The 20,325-nt window shown below is 45.6% G+C and overlaps 1 protein-coding gene across 1 annotated transcript; it reads right to left on the bottom strand.

Annotated features, from left to right (window-relative positions):
• Positions 1-730: 730 nt before the first annotated feature.
• Positions 731-11,581, bottom strand: cnpy1 (canopy FGF signaling regulator 1). The gene is made up of 6 exons (XM_069685138.1): positions 11,443-11,581; positions 10,373-10,472; positions 9,747-9,862; positions 2,842-3,054; positions 1,350-1,446; positions 731-843 (listed from the first exon to the last, which is right to left on the bottom strand). Exons 2-6 carry the CDS (start codon positions 10,461-10,463, stop codon positions 803-805), a joined length of 558 nt encoding a protein of 185 aa, XP_069541239.1. The 5' UTR covers positions 10,464-10,472; positions 11,443-11,581; the 3' UTR covers positions 731-802.
• Between the last annotated feature and the right edge of the window lie 8,744 nt (positions 11,582-20,325).

The following is a 20,325-nucleotide window of genomic DNA, read 5'->3' on the forward strand; positions in this document are numbered from 1 at the left end:
CCACCTATGTGTTCCTGCAGTATGTTTGTTCTGTGTCTCTTCTAATTGTAAAGTCTATTTGGACTATGCAGAATGCTGATTCTGCTCTTTAATAAAGCTGACCGATTATGATTTCATTGCCGCACCAGAATATTAAATAAAGTAGAGAAACTGTTCAGGAACATGTCACACATGGAGAGCAGCTTCAGTGTGATTCTGTGTTTCCTCTGTGCAGACTTTACATATCAATGCACAGCGTTCTGACCAATCAGCAGCCAGCTGCTGCAGATTGGTCCAATCAGAAGGGAGATGTCCTCCAGTCTGTTCACCTGCTGCTCTGAATGAAAACATGCAGGCCTGTGTAAGAAATACATTGTGCGTTCCCCACAGCTGCAGCTGGTTTCATACTTTAATCACTGATTCTATGATTGAAACATGTCTGACAGCAGAACTTCAGTTCACTGAGACAGAAAGCAGAGAGCAGCAGGAACCAGCAGGTCATTTCAATATTAAGATTGTTTATGATGAGACTTCTGTTTGATAGAATCAGCTGCTGACCTGATGCTGTCTAATATTTCTGCAGCTCAAAGTGAAACATTCACACTGTTTAAACACTTCAGCAATATGTGACTGTTAATTAGATGCGGAGGAACCACTACACCTGTCACCTGCAGCAGCTTCACCACAGCAGGACAACACTCAGATTAACAACACGGTTTATCAACATTTACTTTATTTATTCCAAAAGATTGTCAGTGATTGGTCGTCTCTTTTTAAGGCCTCTTTGTACAGCTGGTCCTCCTCCATCATCACACGTACAAAACTATAACTCCTTGTTAGTGTGTGTGCTGCCTCTGCAGTAATCTGAAACACACACACACACACACACACACACACACACACACACACACACACACGTCAGTGTTAGTCACATTTTCACTGATCTCTTGATGAATGCAGTCGAGTTCATGTGTGTTGTGATGTTTGGATAGTTTATGACAGAAGCAAAGACATCTGTGAGCAGACTTGTCTCTGATGATTCATGTGTCAGAATTAAACCCAACGTATGGGTGGACTCAAACAAGATGGCCGCTCTCTGGGCTGCTGTTACATAACGCTGTGGAGCCAAACCCCCAACACAACATGCGTACATTAAAGACGTTCGTGTGTCAGAGTGAAGAAATATTAAGAAGCAGAAAAAGTGAACTAGATTTTTCTACAACAAAACGTGAATCATTAAAGAGCTTTGTTCTGACTGACTCCTCTGTTGGTGAGACTGATCCTGTAGGTGTGTGGTGGTGTGTGAAGGTGTGTGATGGTGTGTGATGGTGTGTAGATGTGTGAAGGTGTCTGAAGGTGTGTGATTCTACCTGAGACTCTGTTGCATAACTCCTCCTGTACGTCCTGAACGTCCTGACTGAACAGAGACATGATGTCGTCCTCCAGGTCCTCCACGATGCTCTCACACTGACACACACACACACACACACACACACAAAGAGAGTTAGCCTGAGGGACACACACATGCACTCTGACACAATTGTGGGCACGGCGTCTGCAGGGCGTTGGCCGTGTTTCCTTAAGCTCCTCACATCAAACTGTGATTCTGCTTCTGATGTATTTTATTTATTTATTATATTTTTGATTTTGATTTTAAGCACCATGACTGTGTGTGTGTGTGTGTGTGTGTGTGTGTGTGTGTGTGTGTGTGTGTGTGTTAAATGACCAGGCTCACACTGACTTTTGAACAACGTGGAGCTCCATTACAAGATTATATAATATAATAAATATAATAAAATTACATTTTCACGGCCGTGTGAAGGAACATGTTTCATAATAAACGAGGTGAATCTGTGCTTAGGATGATTCTAAAAGCCGAGCTGTGAACGATTACCTGGTTCTTGTTTTAACCTTCAGATTGTCTGCACTCTGTTTTATTCACGTGACTCTTTTATTTACAGAGTCTGAGTTATTATTTTAACCTGTAACTCAGTTAAAGCAGCTCACAGACTGAAGATTAACTTAACTTATCTAACTGCAGCAGGACTGAACACAGTGCCTGAACATGCTAACATTTAAATATGGATTAAAGAGGATGTATGTTAACACAGCTGACCTGAAACGAGTGTGTGCGTGTGTGTGTGTAAGAGAGGGAAATGAAGAAAACTAAAATTGAACAGTGAGGAGCTGAAATAAAAGATACATTAAAGTATTTTGTTCTAATTTGTGACAAATCTGTTGCTGTAATATTTCTTTAAAAACATTTTTTTAGTAAATAAATATCAGATTCATGAATTAAATCTGACATTTAATCAAGTTATTGACATAAATGTAAAAGTATACGTGCTCTCGCTGCACAGAAAATGAAAACAGTATAAAAACACGTCACACTCATTCAGACTTATTATTTAATATGAATCAACTGATTTATTACATGAATTAATTTATTCAATTAGAAGAGTTTATTTATCTACATTTATTACTTGACAATATTAATAATTATTATTGAACAATGTACTATTTTAATGTATTTATTTGATGTTTTTTCTGTATATTGTTTTGCTCTAATAATTCTGTTATATTTTATGTATCTTAGACAACAACAACCCTGTAACACTCATTGAATTTTATTGGACAGGGATTAAATGTTTCCTAGCAACAGATCACTGTGTCGTTACCAGGACGCACTTCCTCAGTTTAATATAATTTATTTCTATTTTATTGTACAGGTTTTAAGATGTAATAGCATCTTTATTTAATGTGAGTGAGGAGACACACACTCCCACACGACCCTGAACGGGTTCACGGGCCTGATGTTAGATCACACTTCTATATCACATAAAGGTAAAATGTTTGACTCACTGCGAACTTGAGGGCGCTGGACGCCTCGGGCCCGTCGAACTGGAAGTTTTTAAAGTCGGGGAAGTCTGCGGCGGCCCCCCCGCTCCGAGGGGCGAACCTCCTGTACTGTGTGAGGCCGGTGTCAGGGTCGGCGTGCAGGGCGTAGTCATTCATACTGTCACACACACCCTCCAGGAGCTCGCTCAGGTGAGTCTGAGAGCGGGCCAGGGGCACCTGAATGCACCACAGAGAGAGAGAGGAGGAGACACAACTCAGACTCCTGCACAGCAAACCCCCCCACCCCCTCATGAACAGAGTGATGAGAGGTCAGGGGGTCAGAGGGGGACCTCCTGTTTCCTCTGCTCTGTCACTAACAAACTCTGACTTTTAACCTGCAGCTCCTCCTCCTCCTCCTCTCTCTCTGCTCCTTTCTCCTCCTCCCTCTCTCTCTCCTCCTCTCTCCTCCTCCCTCTCTCTCCTCCTCCCTCTCTCTCTCCTCCTCTCTCTTCACCTCCTCCTCCTCCTCTCTCCTCCTCCTCCTCCTCTCTCTCTCCTCCTCCTCCTCCTTCTCTCTCTCTCTCTCTCCTCCTTCTCCTCCTCCTCCCTCTCTCTCTCCTCCTCCTCCTCCTTCTCTCTCTCTTCCTCCCTCCTCCTCCTCCTCCTCCTCCTCCTCCTCCTCCTCTCTCTCCTCTCTCCTCCTCCTCCCTGTGAAGACACACAGCCGTCCTCTCGTCTAGACGGGTCAGCACAGGTGCAGAGTGCAGCTCCCCCTGTCCCTCCTGCCCCGGAAGAGATGGGTGACAGGGGTGACACCCGGAGGTGAGGGGGTGAGGAGGGGCAGTGAAGAGTGCACAAAGGAGGGGGGGTTTGTTTCCTGAAGAGGGGGGGCCAAGTGCAGCCCCCCCCGATCAAAGAGCTGATCTGCTCCACTTCTATAATGTAGAGATTTTATTCTCTGACACCCCCTCTCTTTTCAGGATCTGATCGCTTCCACACACACACATACACGCACGCACACGCACGCACACGCACTCACACAGACACAGACACAAACACACTCCTCTGCAGGAAGGAAGTTGGTTGACCTGGACAGGAAGTGTTACAGCACAGGGTCAAAGGTCAGAGGGCGGGCTCTGACGGGCGTAGGTCGACCAGGCCAATGACGATGAGCTTCACCTGTCAATCAAAACCTCTTGATGACTTTGATACCACACACATACACACACACACACACACACACACACACACACACACACACACACACGTCTAAATGTCCTCCTCACAGATCTGTGAGGCCGGTTTTTATCATCTACTGATGTTAACTGTTAACTCATGAATCACTTCAGCTCTGGTTTGGTGTAAACACTGTGTCATTCCTGCAGCTCTAATGATGGACATGAGGACGGACATGAGGACAAACATGAGGATGGACATGAGGATGGACAGGAGGACGGACATGAGGACAAACATGAGGATGGACATGAGGATGGACAGGAGGACGGACATGAGGACAGAGATGAGGACGGACATGAGGACAGAGATGAGGACGGACATGAGGACGGAGATGAGGACAGACCTGAGGACGAACATCAGGACGAACATGAGGCAGACACGACGAGCTTCCTGCAGCTCAGCGCGAACTGTAACGTCAGAGAGGAGCAGACGATCATGTCTGTAACGTGTTTAAAACAATCTGTCTGCTGCTCAGTGGTCTCAGAATCATCTTTAAGGTCTGCTGACATTTAAACTTTAACTGAATCCTCAGTCTAATCCTGACCATTAAAGACCCCCCCACGACACCCCTCACCCCTGGTTGGGCCAGCTCGGCCCAGCTCCGAGTCATTATCATGCCAGGATACAGAATGGAGTTAAAGCCTGCCAGTCTCAGTGCTGTGAAAGGAGCTGTCAGTCACAGTGCTGTTTGAAGAATGGAGGGGGGGGGGTGGGCTTCTCAGGATGCTCCTCTATTCAACTCCCATTGGACAGGCGGCCATTATTGAACTGCTGAGGACAGAGCCTTCAGTCTATTGTCCTGCTGCTGGGGGCCGATGAGCACACATACATTCACGTATAATAATAATAATAATGATGAAGATGATGTCATGATGTGCAGAGCGGAGGAGGCAGCTCGGTCGTCCTTTTGAACATTTAACACATGGATCATTAACAACGTCTGATAATAAAACCATCACTTCATCACTGGAGCTAAGCTCCTCACTGTTTGACCTCTTCCTCAGACTTGTTCTGAGATGTGGTCTCTAAAATAAAGATCCGAGTCTTTCCACATTCCTAACCACTACTCTCCAGCTAACAAACTGGTTAGCACGTTCACTGAGAAGTACTCGAGATTCGACGGCCCCCCTAACAAAGAAGGAAACAATCCCAGGTACCTTTTCAGCACTGTAGCCAGGCTGACAGAGAGTCAGAGCTCCATTAAGCCATGTATTCCTATAGCCCTCAGCAGTGATGATATCATGAGCTTCTTTAATGACAAAATCCTAAAGATTAGAGACAATATTTGTAACCTCCTGCCGTTAACTGGTGCAGATGTATCTTTGGAAACTGCTCAAAAACCTGATGTTTTCACTGTTTTTCTCCAATTGACTTTCCAGAGCTAAATTCTTTGATCTCTTCGTCCAAACCATCAACCTGTCTTTTAGACCCGATTCCAACCAAGCTGCTTAAGGAAGTCTTTCCCTCAATAAGCACTTCTTTAACTAGATATGATCAATATGTCTTTATCGACGGGCTATGTACCCCAGTCTTTTAAACTAGCTGTAATCAAGCCACTTCTTAAAAAGCCTACCCTTGATTCAGGCACCTTAGCTAACTATAGACCTATATCTAAACTTCCTTTTATCTCAAAGATCCTCGAGAAAGCAGTCGCTAATCAATTATGTGACTTTCTTCATAACAACAGTTTATTTGAGGACTTTCAGTCAGGATTTAGAGTCCACCATAGCACTGAGACAGCACTTGTGCGAGTTTCAAATGATCCACTTCCTGCTTCAGACAGAGGACTTCTCTCTGTACTCGTCCTGTTAGATCTTAGTGCTGCTTTCGACACGATAGACCATCACATCCTGTTACAGAGATTAGAACATTTAATTGGCATTACAGGATCTGCATTAAGTTGGTTTAAATCTTATTTATCAGATCGATCTCAGTTTGTTAATGTTCATGATGTGTCCTCTATGCACACCAAAGTTAGTCATGGAGTTCCACAAGGTTCTGTGCTCGGACCGATTCTTTTTACCTTATATATGCTTCCTCTGGGTAATATCATGATGAAACACTCTATTAATTTTCATTGTTATGCAGATGATACTCAATTATACTTATCTATGAAGCCAGACGAAACCAATCAGCTATCTAAACTAGAAGCATGCCTTAAGGACATAAAGATCTGGATGACTAGAAACTTTCTGCTACTTAATTCAGACAAAACTGAAGTTATTGTGCTCGGCCCAAAACACCTTAGAGATTCTTTCTCTAATGATATAGCTGCCCTAGATGGCATCAGCCTGGCATCCAGCACTACTGTTAGGAATCTGGGAGTTCTATTTGATCAGGATATGTCCTTCATCTCCCACATAAAACAAATATCAAGGACAGCCTTCTTTCACCTTCACAACAAACATCAGACACATCCTGCTTCAACACGATGAGGTACAAAATGCTGCCACACGTGTCCTGACAAGAAATATGAAGAGAGATAAGAGTAGTGTGGGAGGTAGAGCCTTCAATTATCAGCCCCCCCTCCTCTGGAACAATCTACCAGTCAGTCTACCAGTGGCTCAGGCTGGGACCAGCCCAGAGTTATGCTGCTGTTTTGGTGCCATCACACTTGTACACTCACACCTGTATCAGTAAACCATCACACAGGGATACACTGCTGCCTGTCAGGAAATAGTCCCAGTTTGTAGCTGCCCCTGAAGATAGATGAAACCAACATGATCTGTGATCTGCGAGTGCTGCAGGAGGATGTTCAAGGGTTTCAAACTGTTACTACGGGAACAAGGACCTGATCCCTCACAGGCGTCCCACTGAGGGACATTTATTAAACAAACAGCATGCTGGAGGGTGAGAAGGTCAGATGTTTGAGGCTCTCTCTGAGTGTCTCTACCATAAACTGTCTGATAAGGTCTAAAAGCCAAATTACCAAATTATCATTGTTTAGAATTTTGATGCTAAGCTAGGCTAACCACATCCTGTTCCAGCTCTGCACACAGTCCCCCTGTTGCCTCCCTGTCAGAGAGGAAGAGTGTTTTCCTTTAAGCAGACAGAAGCCTGTCTGTATTAAAGTGATGTGAGCGCCTCAGCCTCGTCCTCATGATATCATGTGTCAGTGTGTCAGCCTCCTTTGTGCATCCTCTCATTCTCAATGCATGACTTCCCTCCGTCACTATGAGACCAGCTCCGCGCTCCATCTAAGTTCAATGTCTTTGGAGGCCTGAGATGTGTCTTTGTTTCTGCAGGCAGGTTTAACTTTTGTGCTCCGAGCAGCTCCATGATCCCAGGAAGTCCTACTGTGAGGGGGCCAAAGAGCAGAGACTTAAAACCTGCAAATCCTCCTCCCTGATGGCCGCTAAGCTGTGACATCCCTCCCTCTGCGATTCAGAGTGGGTCAAACGCTGCTGAAAGGACGGAGCGGGAGGGCAGGGATCAAGGTTTCTTCTTCTGCGGCTCAGGAACATTTGATGGAGAAACAAAGCAACAGGTGGAGGAGGTGTCAGATCAGGGCAGGGGAGGAGGGGGAGGCTATCATGGACTGCTGACCACAGCCTGATAACAACTAAACACTGGCCTCAACAGGAAACACTGCTGAAAGTGGTACTGATGTGTTTTAGAAAGCCCTTTCACAGTTAAAGACATGGATCAGGGTGTGTGAGAGGATGTTTTAAAGGTTAGTGTGAGCAGACGGCAGAGGAGGACGACGAGCTCCCTATGATCACTACAGCGTGATGACAACTAAACACTGGCTTCAACAGGAAATACTCATCTGACTGTTATTGTAAATAGATTCAGATTTTAACAGTTATCTGAAAATACTGTCAAAAATATGTGTTTGCGTGTTTACTATTTGTAAAAATGGGTTTCATTTAACATGTTAGTTAGACTTCATGGGTCTGTCAGTGTTTCCTTTCTTTGTTCTTCATCATGCAAAATGTTCTTCTGTCTCATAATCTAAACTCAGTGACAGTATGACTTAATCAGTTCAAATTCAGTTCATGCATTAAGTCATTACCAGTGGATTCATATCATATTTGGTTTTGCTTCTAAACATTCACAATCGCTCTAAAAAGGATGACCTGTACATTATTTATCCTGCTTAGATCATTAGTTTTCTGTTACTGAAACATGTCTTTCAGATGAATCTCGAGGATCAGACCTTCATGATATAACTGCACTCGCTTCATCAGACATTGCAGGGTTGGAGGAGGAGTTTCAGTCTTTGTCAATCAAAACTTCAGTTTGTTAATCGTCAGGACTTTTGTCTTTTTCTGACGGAACAGTGGTTTTCACTGAAATCATAACTCATGGAACTATTTCAATGTTTTTAATGTTTTCTAGTAATCACCTGTTCTGTTAATACTAGGGCAAAAATATTTCAGCTCCACACATTTAAACCTGCTGTCTCACACATCTTATGAGCAGTTTACAAAATCTGTAAAGAATATTAAAGCTACATTGAAAACTACGAAGCAGCTGCCTCAAAGAAAAGAGGCTCCTCACGGTTCCCTTCAGCTTTTACAGATTCTAAATTTTACTTTTAATGGTCATGAGTCAAAAAGAAACATTATCCAGTATGGTGTACTTCAAGGATCCATATTAGGACCCTTATTATTTCTCATTTATATAAATTATATTACTGCAATATGTCACACTACAGTCCCATTGTTTTTAGCAGACGACGTCAAGTGCAGTGATCAGGGATTTAAGCACACAGATCAATATCAGAGCTCCTCATGTTGGTCTCGGGGGGAAGGAGAAAGTCCAGGATCCACAGAGACCTGACCTCATTAGACCAGCAACAATAACCTGGATCTATAGTCTCTGTGTTCCCACAGTAACACACACACACACACACACACACACACACACACACACACACACACACACACAAACACACACACACACACCAGAGATGACTGGATGACGGAATCCTCTGAAGAGAAATGGGCTGCAGTGAGACCTCCTCATCAATACAGCAGCTTTGTAGAGATTTACTGTGTTTGTGTGCAGCAGAGAAACAACTGACCGACCACTGACTATGAATAATGTATGCCAGCGAAAAGTCTGCCTTTAAGACTAGATAATACAATAAAGTTCTATGTATGTGTTTCTGTGTTAGCATGAGCTAGGCCAAACAACAATGCATCACATGACAGACATACAGGGTGAGTGACCACAGATGTTAGAAAATAGTTTTACTGCACTGGTAAAAGGCTCTGAATAAAGTGGCTCACATAGGGCCTGCTAGCCTGTTATGCTAACATAGCTAAAGTTACAGCCTTAGATAACACAAACCCCTGCACACACAGCTGTGACCAACAGCTGCTTCGGTTTCTGCTCCATTGTTCGTTCTTCTTCCTGTAGTTCCACCAGGTGCATGATGGGAAATAATCTCAACAAGAAGCTAGTTGTAGTCTGTGAATAGTGACCCTTCTGTTAGTGGTGTTTTGGTATTCACAGCATCAGTGGATCTCCTTTGTCCTCACAGGCTCCTGTAGACGTCCTGTTAAAGAACCTTTAATGGGCCTACATGTGGAACAGAAGCTGTGTGACAGAGGACCCAGTACCCACACAGATCATCAACATATATTTAAACAAATTCAAACACATTTAACAACATTAAGGAATAAGTAAACAGACAGGTCAGATCTGTAGCAGGCAGGTGACAGGTGAGGTGACAGCGTCTCTACCTTCTTGTCCTTCATGGTCCCGTCAGGGTTGATCCTGAAGCCGCCCACGTTAATGATTTTCTTGGGGTCCACCTGACTGATGGAGTAGTTCATCTCATCCACTATCGCTTTGCATGCTGGGAAAAACAGAGGAACACATGAGGACCAGTCAGGAGCTCAGGTAACAGCAGCAGGTACAGTACAGGTATTTAAGAGGTCACAGGTCAGCAGTGAGCTCTTAAATCCCAAAGTTTTTTCTTTCACAATAAGATGATATTCAGTAAATCTTGACATGTAATTACCGGAAATAATAAATGTGAGGTTTTTGTCTTCTTGTAAAAAATTCAAAGTAATTGATCGATTACTAAAATGTGATTACATTTCGGTTGATTGTTTGATTGTTTAAGGTATCATAAAGATCATCATGTCAGCTCTCTCTCATGGAGAATTGACTGAACACAGATGCACATGTGCAGCAGACAGCGGCTCTGTGTGATTATACATGAGCTCATAACAGATGTTACAAACAGTGAACATCACACCTGTCTTCACACAGACTCTCAGCTGCTCACAGTCTGATCTCTGAACTTTTACACCCTGCTGCACATCCTCACCTCTGCTCCTCAGACAGAGGACAGGTGACTCACCTGAGCAGTACAGCACCTTGTCCCTCTTTCCCTGACTGCTACTGATGAAGACAGACATCATCATCATCACCTGACCCATCCAGGACACCATACTGAGGACCTGAAAGAGCACACATGGTTTACTGACAGACACACACACACAGACACACAGACACACACACAGACACACACACACACACACACACACACACAAACAAACAAACCGACAAAGAGCAGCTCCTCACTCTGTGCACCGCCACCATGTTTATCCTTAAAGAGCTGTCCTGGTCAGGCGCTAGTCTGTTCAGTGTGATCAGGTGTCACAGAGGTACAGGTGTGAAAGGACTTAAACACTTCCTGTCTGTACGATGTCGAATCAGACAGGTGGAGATTTGTATCGAGATCATTACAGACCCCAACACCTCCACCTGCAGGTGAGTGCAGGTTTAATGGTCTTGTGAGGAGATACCTCAGGTAACTTTATTTTAGTCCTCCTGAAATCATTCGTCTCTCAGTACCTGAACCTGTGCTGCAGCAGGTTACAGGTGTCCATGTGCGTGTCCGTGTGTGAGTGAAGTTTGACTGTAATCAGACTGTTGGAGTCAAATCGGACTTCAGCGTTTACACAGAGAGATAAAAACCTAAAGCTAGTCAGTGTGTGTGTGTGTGTAGGGGGGGGTACTTTAAATAGAACAGCATAACAGGTGGGAACACTACTGTAAACAGTTTCTTTACACCTGAAGTGTTGCTGTAAAGTGAGACTGATACATAACTGTGTGATTACACGCTGGTAATGGTCAGAATTCATCGTGATTATTCTGACAGTAGAGTTTCCACACACACGGACAGGTGAATGAACCCTTAGCAAAGGCAGTTCCTAAGTCTTTCGTTTGAGTGACAGGTGAGGAAGCCGCTGACAGCAGGCTGAGCTGAGCCGAACTGAACTCTGACTCCGGCCCAACAGGTAAACATAAAAGATCACGTTGTTATCGCGACAGTCGTTGGTCAAAACGCGAGAACAGTTTGAATTAGTGACTTTCTCAGCGGGGTTTGGTTCTCGGTCTGACCGGCTGGCTGACAGGTGTTCTTACCTGCGGAGGAGCAGTGGCTTCGGGCAGCAGCGAAAGGAGCAGGTGAAGGAGCAGGAGGAGGAGGTCTGATCTGGACTGTGGGAGACTACAGAGACCTCAGAGGTGAGCTGTCATTAACATGCTGTTACCTGTTACCTCAACTTCCTCTCCTGTCATTAACACTCAAGTACAGCACCGCTGTTACACTTCCGGCCCGCACCTTCAGAGTAAAACCTTTATTCACCAACAGTTTGCGGTGTTAGACGGGGATATAATCACAGTTTACATATATGATCGATTCTACAGTCATTTATCATAGTCTTAATATAATTTGTATTATTCACTACTTTATTTTGTTATGCACATAGGACGAGTTCTGCTTTTATTTTGAAGGATCAGTCAATCTTCCCTCTATTTCCGGCTTTGTGACGTACTGGCAGTGAAGTGGGGAGCCGAGTACCTTCACTTGCACGCCTGTGGTAGAGCCACGTTCAGTCTGTCATCAACCTGCTCAGCCAATCAGACATAAGCTAAAAAAAACCTCTGACCAATCAGACGAAGCTTCTGTTAAATCAGGAAGTCAGACCTGTGTGGTGTGAATAGACTCTTTCCTTGTTTTCTAATGACGTCATCATACGGTCTGGTTAACACTTTATTATAGATGCATATATTTAAAGGGGACGCCTCCTAATTAAAGCTGTTCACAAACTAAGATCAATGCGTGACAGAAAGGCCATGAAATCTTTATGATTCTTATGTTGGACCACACTCTGTTTTTGTTACAATAGTTATTATTTTATTGTATCTATACGTTTTGTTTATTCTTCGTGCGAGTTTGCACTTTTGAGAATATATTATATTATATTTTAAGTTTTATAATAAAACATGTTTGAGAAGCCATTTAAAAGTATCAGCTGCTACCCACCTTCTGCTCACTGACACAAGAGATACTGTACATGTGAACACACACAGACTCAGACGCAGAGGTATCTGAATGTGTGACACATAAATCAATGAGTGTCAATGAATTTAGAGTGAGTCTGCGTCTATCTCAGGGATCGGTCCCCACACACACACACACACACACACACACACACTGAGGAGGAGGGGGTAATTACCTGCTGCAGGGTCTGTATCTCACACACACACACATATGTTCTGCAGAGATGTGTTACCCACTCTGAGCACACAGAGACGGTCATCAGTAACACTGACATAGATATTTTATAAATAAATACAGCTATTAAACAGATTTCATTAAGCATCAGGTCAGGTCGATTCAGGGCTCATTTAAACACTGACTTTAAACAGAGACAGATGTTGGCTTCTTTCTTATACACACTGTCTACATTGTTTTTATGTAGCATGAACACTATCTTTACATAACTTTGTTATTGTCACTATGACACAAATGTTGTTATTCAGGTCAGCTGTCACTCACAGCTCAGCTGTGTTCGAACAGGAAGTTTTTCAATAAATGTTGTGATTCTGCTTCCTGTTGTGTAGCAGCGTGTTCAAACACACATATAAAAACATAGATATCTTTATTTTATGTCTCCATCCTCATGATCATGTGACCAGCAGCTCTGTTAACAGTGTGACCTTGACTACTGAACGCGCTCAGTGTGTGACAGCTGATTCACAGCAGTCTAAAGATAAAGTGAGATTATTGATCTGCTCAGAGGAGTGAATGGTCTGTCTGTCTGACTGACAGCACCTTTGTTCCTGACCTCAGGTGTATGTGGTTAAATAAAGGACACTGTGAGGCGTTTCATGACTCCTGATCTGTGATTACAGCGACATCACACTTAGGCATCATATCCAGGTCAGTTAGAGTTACACGGTGCTCACAGATCAAAATAGGAGGTCAGTCAATGAGCACTGTTATAGCTCTGAGACAACACAGAGTGAGTGAGAGTGACAGAAAAATGGAAGTTTATAGAGAGAATCATTAAGGCTACAAACGTAACAGAAATGTGGTGTCTAACCCATGAAACACACCAGCATCAACCTGCACCCATAGCATCAACTTGCACCACCAGCATCAACCTGCACCACCAGCATCAACCTGCAAAACCAGCGTTAACCTGCACTACCAGTATCAACCTACATTAGCTGCATCAACCTACATCACCTGCATCAACCAGCACCACCAGCGTTAACCTGCATCACCAGCATCATCCTGCACTACCAGCATCAACCTGCATCACCTGCATGAACATGCACCACCAGCATTAACCTGCACCACCAGCATTAAACTGCACCACCAGCATCATCCTGCACCACCATCATTAACCTGCATCAACCTGCACCACCAGCATTAACCTGTACCACCAGCGTTAACCTGCACCCACAGCATCAACCAGCACTATCAGCATCAACCTTCACCACCAGCGTTAACCTGCACCATCATCATCCTGCACTACCAGCATCAACCTGCATCAACCTGCACCACCAGCATCAACCTGCACCACCAGCATTAACCTGCATCAACAGCATCATCCTGCACTACCAGCATCAACCTGCATCACCTGCGTGAACATGCACCATCAGCATTACCCTGCACCACCAGCATTAACCTGCACCACCAGCATCATCCTGCACCACCAGCATCAACCTGCATCAACCTGCACCACCAGCATCAACCTGCACCACCAGCGATAACCTGCACCCACAGCATCAACCAGCACTATCAGCATCAACCTTCACCACCAGCGTTAACCTGCACCATCATCATCCTGCACTACCAGCATCACCTGCATCACCAGCACCACCAGCGTTAACCTGCATGAACATGCACCACCAGCATTAACCTGCACCACCAGCATCATCGTGCACCACCAGCATCAAACTGCATCAACCTGCACCACCAGCGTTAACCTGCACCCACAGCATCAACCAGCACTATCAGCATCAACCTGCATCAACCTTCACCACCAGCGTTAACCTGCACCATCATCATCCTGCACTACCAGCATCAACCTGCATCACCTGCATGAACATGCACCACCAGCATTAACCTGCACCACCAGCATCATCCTGCACCACCAGCATCAACCTGCATCAACCTGCACCACCAGCGTTAACCTGCACCCACAGCATCAACCAGCACTATTAGCATTAACCTGCACCACCAGCATCATCCTGCACCACCAGCATCAACCTGCACCACCAGCGTTAACCTGCACCCACAGCATCAACCAGCACTATCAGCATCAACCTTCACCACCAGCGTTAACCTGCACCATCATCATCCTGCACTACCAGCATCAACCTGCATCACCTGCATCAACCAGCACCACCAGCGCTAACCTGCACCACCAGCATCATCCTGCACTACCAGCATGAACCTGAATCACAGCATCAACCTGCACCACCAGCACCACCAGCGTTAACCTGCACCACCAGCATCATCCTGCACCACCAGCGTTAACCTTCACCCACAGCATCAACCAGCACTATCAGCATCAACCTGCATCAACCTTCACCACCAGCATTAACCTGCACCATCATCATCCTGCACTACCAGCATCAACCTGCATCACCTGCATCACCTGTATCACCAGCACCACCAGCGTTAACCTGCACCACCAGCATCATCCTGCACCACCAGCGTTAACCTTCACCCACAGCATCAACCAGCACTATCAGCATCAACCTTCACCACCAGCGTTAACCTGCACCATCATCATCCTGCACTACCAGCATCAACCTGCATCATCCTGCATGACCATGCACCACCAGCATTAACCTGCACCACCAGCATTAACCTGCACCACCAGCATTTACCTGCACCACCAGCATCATCCTGCAACACCAGCATCAACCTGCATCAACCTGCACCACCAGCGTTAACCTGTACCCACAGCATCAACCAGCACTATTAGCATCAACCTGCATCACCTGCATCACCAGCACCACCAGCGTTAACCTGCACCACCAGCATCATCCTGCACCACCAGCATCAACCTGCACCACCAGCGTTAAGCTGCATCCACAGCATCAACCAGCACTATCAGCATCAACCTTCACCACCAGCGTTAAGCTGCACCATCATCATCCTGCACTACCAGCATCAACCTGCATCAACCTGCATCAACCTGCACCACCAGCGTTAACCTGCACCCACAGCATCAACCAGCATCAACCTGCATCACCTGCATCAACCTGCATCCCCAGCGTTAACCTGCACCACCAGCATCAACTAGCACCACCAGCATCATCCTGCACCACCAGTATCAACCAGCGTTAACCTGCACCACCAGCATCATCCTGCACTACCAGCATCAACCTGCACCACCAGTATCAACCAGCACCACCAGCATCATCCTGCACTGCCAGCATTAACCTGCACCACCAGCATCAACCAGCATCAACCAGCACCACCAGCATCATCCTGCACCACCAGCATCAATCTGAACCACCAGCATCATCCTGCACCACCAGCATCAACCAGCACCTCCAGCATCATCCTGCACTACCAGCATCAACCTGCACCACCAGCATCAACTAGCACCACCAGCATCATCCTGCACCACCAGTATCAACCAGCATCAACCAGCACCACCAGCATCATCCTGCACCACCAGCATCAATCTGAACCACCAGCATCATCCTGCACCACCAGCATCAACCAGCATCATCCTGCACCACCAGCATCAATCTGAACCACCAGCATCAACCAGCACCACCAGCATCATCATGCACTACCAGCATGTACCAGCATCAACCTGCACCACCAGCATCATCCTGCACAACCAGCATAAACTAGCACCACCAGCATCATCTCGCACCACCAGCATCAACCAGCATCATCCAGCACCACCAGCATCATCCTGCACCACCAGCATCAATCTGAACCAACAGCATCAACCTGAATCACCAGCATCAACCTGCACCCACAGCATCATCATGCACAACCAGCATCTACCAGCATCAATCTGCACGACCAGCATCAACCTGCATCAACCTGCACCCATCGCATCAACCTGCACCACCAGCATCAGCCTGCACCACCAGCATCAACCTGCACCACCAGCATCATCCTGCACCACCAGCATCAACCTGCATCAACCTGCACCACCAGCGTTAACCTGTACCCACAGCATCAACCAGCACTATTAGCATCAACCTGCATCACCTGCATCACCAGCACCACCAGCGTTAACCTGCACCACCAGCATCATCCTGCACCACCAGCATCATCCTGCATCAACCTGCATCCCCAGCGTTAACCTGCACCACCAGCATCAACTAGCACCACCAGCATCAACCAGCACTATCAGCATCAACCTGCATCACCTGCATCAACCAGCACCACCAGCGTCAACCTTCACCACCAGCATCATCCTGCACTACCAGCATCAACCTGAATCACCAGCATCAACCTGCACCACCAGCGTTAACCTGCACCCACAGCATCAACCAGCATCAACCTGCATCACCTGCATCAACCTGCATCCCCAGCGTTAACCTGCACCACCAGCATCAATTAGCACCACCAGCATCATCCTGCACCACCAGTATCAACCAGCGTTAACCTGCACCACCAGCATCAACCTGCATCCCCAGCGTTAACCTGCACCACCAGCATCAATTAGCACCACCAGCATCATCCTGCACCACCAGTATCAACCAGCGTTAACCTGCACCACCAGCATCATCCTGCACCACCAGCATCAATCTGAACCAACAGCATCAACCTGAATCACCAGCATCAACCCGCACCCACAGCATCATCATGCACAACCACCATCTACCAGCATCAATCTGCACGACCAGCATCAACCTGTATCAACCTGCACCACCAGCATCAACCTGCACAATCAGCATCAACTTGCACCACCAGCATCAACCTGCACCATTAGCATGAACTTGCACCACCAGCGTCAACCTGCACCCATCGCATCTACCTGCACCACCAGCATCAGCCTGCACCACCAGCATCAACCTGCAGCCACAATATCAACCTGCACCCACCGCATCAATCAGCACCATTTGAATCAACCTGCACCTCCAGCCTCAACTTGCACAACCAGCATCAATATGCACCATCAGCATCAACTTGCACCACCAGCATCAACTTGCACTACCAGCATCAACCTGCACCACCAGCATCAACCTGCACCACCAGCATCAACTTGCTGCCTACGGATTCTGCATCCACATTCAGATATCTGTTTCTGTGTCAGATTACATGACCCCTGTGGGGCAGGTACAGATCCATTGAAGCTGTTGACGTTTCTGATTTCATTGAACATTAACAGGCATGTTGAGGGGAAGGGCTGATGGGAGGGGGGTCAGGAGGAGGTGCCTGTTTGGGTGGTTTTGGGGGATGGTTCAGGGTGAAGCATTGGCTGGTATAGCATTGAGGGGGTGCAGATTGGTGATGGCTATGTACCAGCTCTGCTCACAGTGCTGTTGTGCCTTGTTTTGTATAAATATAACATATTATACATTATTCTGATATAGAACAGCTCTCTGTCTTTCTGCTCCATCCTCCACCATGTCTTTATAATTAATAAGCTCTCAGAGCTGCAGGGATTTCTGCAACACAAAAGTAATTTTCCTGCTGAACGTCTTCCTGCCAGGTTTATTTCCCTTCGTGAGTGTTTGAATCCTTTGTGACAGGAAGCTCCTCCAGTGGGCGGGGCTCCAAACGCACCGCTGTGGGGCGTCACGTGGAATCATTTCATTAGAGCGGCTGAGGGAATTAACCTTGACGTTCAGGAGAAGGGCTGTAATTTAGGATTCACAGCGTTAAAGAAGATTGCCTGTCAGGTTTGATCCTGTGCCAACTTCTAACTCTGCAGGGTTTCTGTCTGCTGTAAGAGATTCAAGTGCTGGAGGTGTTGTGTTCTACATGCTCTGCTTTCAGGAAATCTGAAACAGCCTCTTTAAACCTTTATCTCATGTAATGACAGAGCTTTATGTTAGGGATCAATCTATCTCTGGCCTCTTCTCTGACACATTCATCTGTGTGACAGACTGTTAGAAAGAGGTAGATATATTGTGAAATCATCAGTTCGACCATCAGAGATCTGTGTCTCTGTGGAGAGCAGAGGCCTGTGGGTTATGTTAATAAATGTTCCTCTGGTTAAATCCTTCAACCAGGTCAACTGTGGTTAACTAAGTGCTCTAACCCTGCAGAAGAGCAGCTGTGGCTCAGTGGTAGAGTCAGTCGTCTCTCTGTCGGAAGGTTGGGGGTTCGAAATTGCTCCCATAGCCATCAGGTATGAGTGGGCATAGATCTGATTAGAGATTGGCACATAGGCCATCAGTGTATGAATGAGTATGTGAATGGGTGAAGTGCTATGTAAGTACAGTCCATTTACCATTCCATTATCTCAGTGATGTTCACACATTGTTAGATGTTGTTTCATGGATTAATAAGCTGTTGTTCTGTTTGTTGTGGCTCCTCAGTGATGAAATGTTTGTTTTCTACACAATACCAATTAACCCTATTCTCCCCCTCCTCCTCCTCCTGTTAGCGTTTGAGATTACTCTGTAGAGGACTCAGCTTTGATCCACATTAGACACCTTTAAAGTCTCAGTGATGTGTGGATGGATGTGACTCTCCTGACTGGAATAGAATGTGACAGATTACAGCTCTGAATGCAGGATGCTGCTTCTCACACTGATCTGCGTGTTTACATGCTGCTGGATGAGATTTCATGTTTAACTGCTGTTGACATCAGACAAACACTACAAGCACACAGACACACACAGTGAATGATTTCCTGTTTAAGGGTGGTGTTAATGTCAGGCTACACATCAGCCCCGTACTAGTGTTGAATGTTGGGAATGAAAGCAGGTGCAGGTGTGACAGTAACTGGGTTTAATGACTCATATTATTTAACAGAGCACTCAGCACTGTGATAAAAGACCACATCCCAACTGAAAGATGGTTTTCTTTAAGACAAACCAACCGAAGCACAGAGCACTTACTGGTTCATTTATTTAAATAATGGATTTCATCTGTTTTTGCAGGATTTAGTTGGTTTTGTTGGTGCTGTTAGTTTGAGTAACTCTCTGGTTTTTAATTGGCTCAGATCATCTCTGAATGATAGATAATCATGTGAGTGTGATGATTCTTCTAAACATCTTAAATCCATTGTGGTGTTCCTCAGGGTTCAGTTTGAGGTCCTACAACACTTTTTAAGCTGTCCATGCTGCCTCTTAGAAACTTTATCAGGATGAATTTTCACATGTATGCTGACGACAGCTTTATATCGCTGTGTTTTCTAATGACTCAGGACCAATAGATGACCTTTATAACTGCACCTTTAGTTATGGATAGAGGATAACATTCTAGAACTAAAGTGTTGGTTACTGACACTGAGGTTCAGAGAGACAACCTGAATAAAAAAGTCAAGCACTCTGTGCGTTATCTCTGATTCCAAGCTCCAGAACATTAAAAACTCAAATCAGAAAATCATCTGCCATGTGTGTCTATCTCCAACCAACACACACACATTAATACACACCTCTATCACCTGAACTGCTGTTAACTATGTATCTATGAATGGAGGATGTGTTGTCTCTAAGTCAGTCAATCCGTGACATCACTTCCTGTCAGGTGTGAGGTCAGGTCATGTGACTCGCTACCAGTGTAACTCAAACTAGAAACAGATGAAATCTCCCTGCTGCAGACAGTGAAGATACATACCATACATTCTCTGCATGCTGGCTGCAAACACACACACAAACACACACACACACATACACGCACACACACACTATCCTGCAGTTTGCAAAGTGTGTGTGTGTGTGTGTGTGTGTGTGTGTGCGTGTGTGCGTGTGTGTGTGCTGTCAGCAGGGGAAGCTGTACCATGGCTGAACAGCCCAACATCTTCATTCACCGCCTGTCTGAGTGATCCGACACACTGCTTCATCTCCAACCGG

The sequence above is a fragment of the Semicossyphus pulcher genome, unplaced genomic scaffold (assembly GCF_022749685.1).
Source record: "Semicossyphus pulcher isolate SPU_LCO1_2020_fin unplaced genomic scaffold, fSemPul1.0.p SCAF_7, whole genome shotgun sequence".
Classification (NCBI taxonomy): domain Eukaryota; kingdom Metazoa; phylum Chordata; class Actinopteri; order Labriformes; family Labridae; genus Semicossyphus; species Semicossyphus pulcher.